The following is an 11,594-nucleotide window of genomic DNA, read 5'->3' on the forward strand; positions in this document are numbered from 1 at the left end:
TCTGGTCCTCTATTTAAAACATTCGCTATCGCCATCAGAAAACTCGACGTGGAAATTAAATTAAACATTTTATGAGATTGTTCAAGATATTTAACCCCATGCAAAGCTAGTGTTTTACCGCTTACAAATCAATTTACAAACAAGTTATCTAAGGCGAATTATCATTGGATACTTCTCTTCCATATAAATACCCGCGCTGCTTCCCTTGCCACCCAGAGCGGATGCCCAATTACCAGCATTATCGGAGAAAATGGGTTTCGTTCTGCAGGTGTACATTATTTTTACTTATTTTATATCCATCTGTTTAGCTTGGGACTACAGTGATCCCAGTAGCTGGTCCTCTACCTACAGTAACTGTGGGGGGTCGAGTCAGTCCCCCATCGCTCTCACGGAATCCTCCATGACCCCCGCCTCGTTTGAGGGGTTTTCATTGACGGGCGATGACGTTACCTTGACTGCAACACTTTCTAACAACGGACACTCGGGTAATATATTTCATGAAATTTAAAACATTATCTTACTATTTTAAGTGATTTTTTTTTATTCTTAAATGGCAATATTGATCTATTTTCACATGTTAAATTATTGTGAAAACATATCAGCAATTAAATTTATATGAAAATTTAAATGTATTTTTTTTTTTTACATTTGTTCAGATATACGCTAATTCTAAAAATGAGGAAAATAATCTCATTTCAGATAAAAAATATTTACAATTATTTATTAAATCATTATCAAAAATTACCATAATTTATTATAGATCATATTATTAAGCGTGATTGGTGACTAATCTTCATTTATCTAGCTAAGGTGACCTTTACCGAGGCTATAACAGTGACGGGAGGGGGACTGGGAGGGACATTTAAGGTGGCTCAGTTTCATTTTCACTGGGGGAACGACTCCAGTAAAGGATCGGAACACACCCTTAATGGCGCTAACTATCCCATGGAGGCAAGCACTGGATTAAAATAACTTTTTTTTAAATTTGTAAATAATTTGTCTAAATGTGTTTTATAAAGCATATATATCCACTTTAACTTTGCGTTTGTATTAATCTGATACTAGTCTACTCGTATCCTGACTCAGCAAAACGTAAGGACATCCTACTTTATGGACATCTCTAGTTAATCTTGTATAAGACCGTTTGATTGAATTTTTTATCGACGTTTAAATGTTCTGAAAAATGCGTATACGTTCTTTAAAACAGATAAAATACTAGAGGTACTGTGAGCGATGAGCTCATAAAATATAAATGTTTTCCTGTGGCCGGGAAACCCAAAATATGTGTATCAAAAAGTAAAATAGGAGGTGCACAATGGCAATATGTAATAAAGATTCTGTGAAAGTTGCATCAAATTTCATTCAGTGGTATGAGAGGAGTTGCGGATAAGAGATGGGTACCCCAAAGCGTAACAGACGGACGGACAGACGGAAGGACGGACGTACGGACGGACGGACGGACAGACGTACAGACGGACGGAATTAACGATTACTATATACCCTCCCGCTTTTCAAGCGGGGGGTATAATAAAGTTGTTATTTTTCATTCGTACAGGTCCAATATATTATTTTCGGTTTCCTACACTAACAGTCAAAATGCTATAAAATCATTCACTAACCAATTTTCATCTAATAAAGAGACTTTTAAACTGTGTTCAGAAACCATTTTTAAAAGAAGCAGTGGCTACGCTTTTGCCATTAGATGTTAGTCGAAATAAGATGTAAAATTTCGTCAAATACTAAGTAGTTTACTATCTATGGCAACTAAAAGTCAAACTCTTAAATCTTTTTATTTAGATAAAAAGTTAATCGGAAAATACGAATCTGTGTGCTTTTCAATATAAAAGTTTCTGTGGAAATGGTAATTCGATATACTTTTATTTTATATAAGTCCATAGTTGCATCTTTAAACATGATCAGTTGACATTCTGCAGTTATATGTACCTAAATTGTCCGGTTTCAAATATACATACCAAACTTATCTTTTCATTTTTAAAGATGTAATTGAGAACAATTTATTTTTTAAAAATCTCTATTAGACAAGACACACTTAAATTTATAAATGGACCTATGAGACAAAACAAGTTCAATGATAAAATCTAAATCAAATCGTTGAGATACAGTGAAATTCGAATATAAGATTGGAACCTCGAATGTTGCAGTCGCCCGCGTGGCACAGTGGTTAGAGCGTCTGCTCTAGAGTCGCGAAGTAAGGAGTAATTAAATCCTTACGTCGTGGGTTCGTATCCCACTGCGGGACGTGGAGATCGGTCCTTCAGATGAGACCGTATAAACCGAGGTCCCATGTCGCAGTATGTGCTGGCACGTAAAAGATCCCTCCCTGCTCAATGGTCCCGAGTGCCGATTATAGGTCAAAATTTGCAGCTCTCCACCGGCAAATGGTGGCGTCTTCATTTGAGTGAAAATTTCTCGAGAGGGACGTTAAACAATATACAATCGAATGTTGCTTTTTACTATCCGAGACTTTTTATCCCTGTTTAAAAACCAAAGTGAAAAGTAAGTCTTCATTTCTGTTGGATTAAAAAAAATCTTTATATAGACGGAGATAATAAGTTTTGAGAACTTGTGCCCAATCTTTTTGTATATATATAATACAATAAAATATGTTCAATTCAATAAGCAAGTTCTTAGTAAACGATGTTTTACTGTATTGAGTAAAGAGTTAAAAGTAGGCATTACACTGTAGACTTATTTCACATCAGATACAATGAAAGTCATGTTTTGAAGGTCAATTATAACATAATGACACGCCCATATTTTTAGAAACGAGAAAGTAATATTCGTCGTAGTTTTAGGACATCCCATTCTTCGCGACAAGCATCATGAGTTACACTGAAATGGAGCTTTAAAAGAAATAGAAGAGGGAGTTAGATACTCCCCGCTTCTGTTAAACACAGATTGCAACGAATATGTACATATTTTTGAACTTATCATGTCTATTGAAGTTACCACAACACTTGTTTTGGTCGAACACGTGTTTACTCGGTGTTTATTTAGATCCTCAATTTGATTGGCTATTATATTTATGGAAAACCTGTTCTACAGGTATTTGAAGAAACAACTTGACCGTTTTATCAATTTCTAAAGAAATGGGCGTGTCAAAAGATGACAATAAACACTCTAAATATAGCTCAAAACGTTCCATTCGAACGGAAAATTTTACCACTTCAATGCGCTTCATTGTATTAAATCACTGGCATTATTTCTTACATAAAAAATGATGATTCATTGATTTTTTTTCCCAACAATTATAAATAAAGGCTAATTTCCTGAATACGCGAGGACAATGAACGGACGTTTGGAAATTGAAAGTGTAGGTAGATTACAAACCTGAGTAGGAAATTAATTCCATACTTTATTTCTCAAGTAAATGTGTTAAACGCTATAATTTATTAAAAAGTCCACTTAGATACTAGTAAGACAGTAATTTTTTAAATCTAAGACTGTAATTTGTCTCAGATTTAACAATCTTATTAATTAAACTACCTGGAATTTCAGCTTCACATTGTGACGTACAATTCGTCCTACGCCGATCTCAATGCAGCACTGTCCCAATCTGACGGTCTAGCAGTGCTGGGATTTTTTATACAGGTATTTCTACAAAATTACCCACCATAATTTCAATATGATAGGGTGGTATTTTTAAAAATGTGTATTTGCAAAATTATGGCAATTCGATATCTACTTCAGTAAAAGTGTTTACATGTCAAGCTTTATTCAATGTTCATTCTGTGAAAATTTTCATATCGAAGTTGCAAGATGAGGTGGTTGTGTGGAAGATTTTCTTCAGACATTATTAATACATACACAGTATACTATATCTCTAACTAGAGAAGATGACCAGAGATATAGTCTAAGCACAAGTTTGCCAATTATCGCGTGCAAATAGTTTGGTTATCACCTCATAATCACCTAAAATATAGCTACATGTCTTCCATTCACCGCTTTGTCAGACGAAGCATTCTCATTAGTGCCAACGAAAACTTTGACTTTTTTATTTCTTCACTGAGAACACAGCATTTTTCTACCATGAAAGCTAAACTTCTTGTCACTCCAAAAGTAACGAAAGTAAGTACGGATATGATGTGTTTCATTAAAGAAGATTTTAGTTGAAGTTGCGAGTATGTAAATCATGAGCTTTATTTAAACTGTATCTTGAGCTTATTCAGACAATCCCTAGGAAACTTGAACATCATAACATCATAGAAAATTTCACATGAAAGCGACTTATATAATTAAGCATGAAACAAAACTTGGCTATAGTCAAATTTCAAACCGTTTTGCTAGATGTACCAGAAAATTTAAAGTGGTGCTAAGGTCAGATGACATATTCTTCATTAATAAATAATTTCTCTCCCCAAGATTCAATTAATTATTGCTATTTTAACAGGTTTCCAAATAAAAAAAAAAAAGGGGTACCTTATCAGGCATTTGTGCATATATATCTAATAATACTCTAGGAAATCACTAGCGTTACTAATATCACAGTTGTCCGTTACACATTATGTTATTGTTAATGAATTTTGAAAACAGTTTAGATGGTGATTCCTTTGTTGTATATTAAAAATTAATACAAATCAGATATTTGGGAAGCATGTCTCTAGACTTTACTCACACATATTTTGTTCTTAATGATACTCTTGCAGGTTGGTAGTTCTGATAATGCAAACTTTGCTCCAATAGTTAGTGGTCTAAGCAGTGTCACAGCAAAAGGTAAAACTAATGCAACGATATGTCATTCCTATAACTGGAAATACGAGTTATCTTCTTTTTAACCGATACAGAACTCCTTTTATAGATGCGACGCAATCAATCACCGGTCTGAAACTAAAAGACATCATGACTGCCAGTATGTCAAAGTTCTATCGTTACAAAGGCAGTCTAACCACGCCCACCTGTGACGAAAGTGTCACGTGGACAGTATTTGCAGACTCTTTATCCATGTCAGAAACACAGGTGAGCATAATACAAATACAGAATCAGTTCATGTTCAGTATCTTTTGTTTTTGGACGTCTTTGCTTCGTTGGATTTAACAATGCTTAATTCTGTTTTATTACAGTTTTAACATATGTTACATATCTGTTTTATCTATTACGGGTATTTATCATGTGATTTCTAATATGCATGGTTTGTGTATTCTTTGAAATACCATTCCCAAATTCTGTCATCTATAAATAGCTGCTAAATTCTATATATCTATGTCCAGACAAATTGGATTATTCCAAATGCCACTTTTATGCTAATTCTCATCACATATACTAGTATACTATTGCTCGTCACAATAATCACGTTTCATTTGATCAACCGCCGCAAAAACTACAACTTGTTCTGCCCTCTATGGAATCCGGATAGGACCATGCAATTCACTATCGCATGATCGCACCATCGAGGTTTAGGTCGATAGTGCTATGACGCGATGGTGCGATAACGATGAAGCTATGGCGCAATAACGCGATGACGATGGTACGACATTGCGATGACAATGGTGCGATAGCACGGTGAAGCGATGACAGGATGGTGCGATTACGATGGTGCAATGACGATGAAGCGATATTCACTATCGCTCCATTGTCATCGCACCATCGCTTCATCGTTATTGCACCATCGCACCATCATGCTCGATGGCGCGATAGTGAACTGCATGTCCCTATCCGGATTCCATAATCCCCACAACGTCGTTGCCCGCGTGACGCAGTGGGTAAAGCGCTTGCTCTAGAGTCACTGAGTACAGAGTTGAACCTTACGTCGCGGATTCGAATGCCACTGGGGGACGTTGAGACCGGTCCTTCCGATGAGACAGTATAAAGTTATAAACCGAAATACCGTGTCACGGCATGCGTTGGCATGATAAAGATCCCTCACTGCTCAGTGGCCCTGAGTGCCGAGTGAAGCCTTCACTGGTATATGGTGACTTCTCCATATGAGTGAGAAATTCTCGAATGGGACGTAAAATAACATACAATCAATCAATCAATCAATCCTCACCACGTCAGAAGTCCCGAGTCACACGTCGCTATACAACGGTAACGTGTCGACTCGGGACCTCTGACGTAGTGAGGATGAATTCAGCCATACAGTAATACTGACATTAAGTTCTTCCATTAACTCGCAACAAATTGACTTCTTTACTATTTAGCATCCATAGATATTATTTGCCTTGAGACTATACCTTGATTTCATCGTCTCAACGTTATTCATATTTAACCATGAGAACGTTTCATTTATTTGTGCTAATTTCTTTTTTTTTGTAGCTGGCTTCCTTCCGTGCCCTGTATGAAGATTCCGGTTCCACTAAACCAATGGTCGACAACTTCCGCCCACCGCTTGCCATTAACGGAAGAACCGTCAGTGTGTACGCAAACTCCGCCAGACACTTCTCTGTAGATCACGTTCCCCTTCTAGTTTTACTGTTTCTATTGTTTATCTCACAATAACCTCTGAACATGTGCAATCTAAAATAACATTAAGGGGATCACATTGTTTTAACTGGATCAATTCAGAGACATATAGTGCCGGGAATGGTTGTTTGTATATGTAGAGATATTGAGGACATTTTCATAGACTTGGAACTTTATTGTTAACACATACATTTTGAGTTTGATACCGCGAAAAGCTTCTTTTTTTTTTTTTTTTTGATATTTTTTACTTTTTTATATTATGATATCTCTAGTATTATATTCTCTTTTTGAGGCCCATTGCATATTAGTATTAGAATACATTCCACGGATATAAATAAAACATGTAATTGATATTTACAAATTATTAAAATATATATATGGTCGATACAATGACCTTGTCAGCAAATTCAATGTATATCAAGTCAAATGCTGACTGACATTTTTCATACTAATTGTTAGGCCATTATATATAATGGCCTAACAATTAGTATGAAAATGTCGATACAATGGCCTTGTCAGCAAATACAATTTACCATGTCAAATGGTGACTGACATTTTTCAAACTAATTATTAGGCCATTATAAACATACTGCATGAATTGACTTCGGATTTTTCCGTTATTTCCCGATCATGACAAGGAACATACAGCGGGTGTGACCGGTCGGCAGGGAATGCTTACTCCTCCATGGCACCTCTGATGTTTTAGAGGACCATGTTTGCTCTGCTCCTATATTGTATTGTTTAATTGACTTTGAGCTTGAATACTGTTCTTTATCTCCATATATTACATGCAGTCCAAGGAAGAGTTAATATATGCAGAAGACCGTTGATTTCAAAAGTTGCGAAAATCTGTAATAATAAATATTAAAACAAGTTTTACGTTCGAATACAATCTAGCTCAATAGACAATTACTTAGTATGTAGTACAGACAGAATAACACCAAATTTGCAGAATTGATAAGATGTTGAATGGTATGCCTGCCCGGCCTCTCGACTCAACATAGAAGACGATGACTGGAAAAAAAATTGTCGTCTTGTGTTTAAAGTACTTATTCCAATGATTTCTATATTGGGTCTGGAATATGACAAGCTTTTCATTAACTTCTCCATGCCAACAAAGTTCCAAAGTGCTTTGAAGTATTTGTAGCACAGATTAAACTTCCTTTGAGCGGGTTATCTAATAAAAAAATGAAAGTACAAATATTACAAGGTTAATTAACCGTATCCCTTTTTGTTCATAACTTGTACTTACGATGTACCGTTAAAGTCCGTAAGGAATTGTTAATTCTATGAGGTGCTTCTATTGAATGTGACGTGTTTTACTTATGCTTATGGTAATAAATGATCTCAATAGTTCATTCTTTAAGCAGAGTCTTTGATAACAAAAATGCTGAAGTACATTTTCATCACGATCTCTGTATTCTGTAGCCTACATGTATTGTACCATAAAAATGCCGTTCTGACTACTACAGTAGAAGGTGAGATAAATACCAATGCTGTATAGTAGCCCTCTCATAAGCATAACAAAAATGGTTTCACAAGGGGGCATTTAATAATTTTACAATGATAAGAAAAATTTAGATGCAAGGCAAATACTACCTGATTAATTAAGTATGTAAAGCAAATATATTACCTGATTAAATAATTAGGTATGAAAAATTCAACTATACCACATGGCTCTTTTTTTAATTGCACCATGAGTAAATATCTTTGCAATAAAATTAAATGCTGATAAATGACGAGAAGAATAGGTATATGTATATAGTCTACTGATAACCGAACAAATACAGGTAGTATTCCCATTAACACTGAACATTACAGACTTAAATATTATCGAAATGAAAGCCCAAAAAGCCCAAAAAGAACTAACATGTTCAGGACTTCTCTTTTGATAAATATTTTCCAGGACATTATCAAAGCAAGCTTGGGTAACAGACATTTTAATTCTTATGACTAAAAGCCAGGCAACTTATTATTACTAAAAGGCAGGCAACTTAAAGGAAGTTGGCTCACTGAGATTGTTAAGATACCAGTATAATGAAACGTTGCTAGGGTTATACATGTAATTGAAAGAATAGTGGCATATTTCTACACTCTGTGTCAAAATGAATATATGTACATGCAAGAAAAATATCTTTTTAGTGTAATTATTTTTTAAAATATACTTGTAGACAGTTTTCTTATTTATTTTCCTACATTTATTTCACTGTGAAATTAATTGTTCTGTTTAAAGTTGCTATTGTTGACATAACTTTCTATTCCTTTTAAAAAGATTAAAACCGTTGTCAATATAATGTTAATCAAAAAGTTAAATGTAGAATCAAATTTTGGTCTTATTTGCAAGTTCTTTTGCAAAACTGGCCCCAGGTTTTCCAACTATCTGTTGGGATTCCCATGGGTACAGTTTGCTTTACGTCATAAACAGACCCGATTTTTAATTCATATATATTCATATGTATTCATATGAGGCAGATTTATGAAGAACTTCTACAAGTAAAGAGGAAGTCTCTTGGTGTGGTCTTCAATATATCGACGACCTTTTTTCAATAAACAACACTCATTCTTATGCCTACAACTGGCCTAAGATCGAAATAAAAAAAAAAACCCACAGAGTCTGGTAAATCAGTTTCATATTTGAATATTTACAATAGAAAGATACGTATGACATACTAGTACCAATTTCATTTTAAATTACACGGATTCTTTCTCCATTTACCTGAAGCACTCGGCAGATGTTGTCGGTCAGCAGGAGATGCTTGCTTCTACATTGTACCTGATTCCTTCCAATTTAAACTTGTACTCGGCACTTGGAACCTTTTACAGCGAAGAATCTCTTTCGTGTCTGCACCTAGTGCAATAGCAGCCTAGGACTAGGTCTGAGGGTCTATACGGTCCAGAAGGACCAATCCCCACGTCATTCGAACCCGCTAGGTATGGATCAACTTCTTACTCCAAATGTCTCTATATAACAACTTCGTCGGGCGGGCTTACTAAATAAGCTTTCCGTATTATTTTTCCACGTATGACCGAATGAGTTCGGCATTTGAGCATGACCTCAGAGACATGATGTTCTCATTTTGGCTACTTATTCCCTCACGGTTTCCTCCGCGGAGTCCGCCGGTACACAGTCTTTACATGCGTTGTAGGTAGGCAATCCCTCAATCAACGGGGGTTTGAGACCCGTCAGGGCTTTGTCTAGAGAGTGCTCTCCTAGAGGAATCTCCCTTAAGAGTTTTCGGGTTCGCTCTACCCGGACCAGTGGAGGGAAGGGGCGTCAGGCCATTGCAGGTCGTGAGTTACTGCCCACTGCCCCAATGGTGTTCTGAACCGTCCCTCTACCATCAACGACGAAGCCATCAACCGACTGCCCCAGGTTCCCATCAACCAGTCATTGGACGCCGTTCCCACGTTGGAAGAGATCCAGAAACAATAAGGCTGTCGTCAACTGGCAAAGCACCTGGAGGAGACTCCATCCCAGCTGAGATTTACAAAGAAGGGGGCATGGCTCTCGTCGATAAACTCCACCATCTGTCTGAGCTCATTTGGGACCAAGAGAAGGTGCCTCAAGACCTCAAGCATGCCTCAATCATCCACCTGTTCAAGCGAAAGGGAAATAGACAGGCCTGCGACAACCACCATGGGATTTCCCTAAAATTCTCTCCATCGCAGGCAAGACGCTAGCGCGGGTTCTACTTAACCGTCTCATTAAACACCTTGAGGATGGCCTCCTGCCCGAGAGTCAGTGCGGCTTCCGGAAGAATCGCGGTACAATCGACATGGTGTTCGCTGCACGTCAGCTGCAAGAGAAGTGTCAGGAACAGAACTCCGACCTGTACTCCACTTACGTCGATCTGACCAAGGGTTTTGACACTTATAGCAGAGAAGGCCGTTGGCGAATCATGGCGAGGTACGGATGCCCAACAAAATTCATCACCATCGTTCGACAGCTGCACGATGGGATGCAGGCGAGAGTCCAAGACGGCGGCGAATCTTCAGAGCCATTCTCTGTCTCCAATGGAGTGAAGCAGGGCTGCGTCCTTGTCCCGATGCTCTTCAGCTTGATGTTCTCCGGTATGCTGACTGATGCCTTCGATAGCACGGACACTGGTATTGGCATCAAATGGCGCTTTGACGGCTCAGTCTTCAACCTCAGACGTCTAAAAGCGAAGTAGGTTCAATCGGACACCATCAACGACCTCCTGTTTGCTGATGATTCTGCCCTCAACGCTACCTCCGAGGTGAATATGTAGCACAGCGTTGACAAGTCCTCTGATGCCTGCCACAACTTTGGCCTTACTATCAGCATAAAGAAGACCGAAGTCATGCACCAGCCAGCACCAGGCAAACCGTATGTTGATCCCAACATCACCATCAACAACCAACGGCTAAATGTAGTGGACAAGTTCACGTACCTCGGTAGCATTCTCTCCAGGAACGTTGTGATCGATGACGAGGTGAACGCTAGACTGGCCAAGATATATTTTGAAGGATAAATTATTGTTAATCTTTTAGATTATGTGTCACTGCTTGTAACATTAGCGAAAGTTTCTTTCGGCAGACTGTACAAGAACATGTGTCTTGTTTGGAGAGTTTGGACACTGTTTCGCTCGTTAAAGTTTTAAGTTAAGTTGTCATCTTTAAAAAAAAAACTAAATTTCACTGTCTTTAGATATTTTTCCCCATATTTACGTCAACTCGTTATGCTTATTGATCAAAATCAATTTCAACAACAAAATAAAATTTATATGAATATACACATGCATTGTACCCTTTTGTAATCGCAGTGAGGAAGGGGGAGGCATCAAATGTATAGTTAGAAATCAACCTTCGTCTGCAGACAAGAAGACACAAGGTATGAAGCAGATTTGCAAAAGGCACCTTCAGGTACCAGAGGTTATAAGGACATCCATATCGAACTGATATATAATGCACACTCTTTAACACAGTCATTGTCAGAATGTGATTTGCATTGTCTTTATTACATTCCTTTATATGCCTTGTCTGGATTTTAAACCGTTTTCAAAGATCAAGAAGTTTTTTGTTTGTTTATTTACACTCAGACCATACAATGGCATATGAGGTACAGGAACATATTTACATAATTATATACAAGACAGTTTAAACAGTGAATCAACATTTGTGATGGACATAATTTTCTCAAATTTATAAGTATT

General features: G+C 37.2%; 1 protein-coding gene across 1 annotated transcript; it reads left to right on the top strand.

Annotated features, from left to right (window-relative positions):
- The first annotated feature begins 231 nt into the window (after window positions 1-231).
- LOC134228550 (carbonic anhydrase-like) lies at window positions 232-6,738 on the top strand. Its single transcript, XM_062710203.1, has 6 exons — window positions 232-485; window positions 806-951; window positions 3,520-3,612; window positions 4,668-4,734; window positions 4,820-4,977; window positions 6,274-6,738. The coding sequence occupies exons 1-6, from the start codon at window positions 251-253 to the stop codon at window positions 6,454-6,456; spliced, it is 882 nt and encodes a 293-aa protein (XP_062566187.1). The 5' UTR covers window positions 232-250; the 3' UTR covers window positions 6,457-6,738.
- The last annotated feature ends 4,856 nt before the right edge of the window (window positions 6,739-11,594 follow it).

This window comes from Saccostrea cucullata, unplaced genomic scaffold, assembly GCF_032062105.1.
Source record: "Saccostrea cucullata isolate Sc308-1 unplaced genomic scaffold, CSIRO_AGI_Scuc_v1 ctg426, whole genome shotgun sequence".
Taxonomy (NCBI): Eukaryota; Metazoa; Mollusca; class Bivalvia; order Ostreida; family Ostreidae; genus Saccostrea; species Saccostrea cuccullata.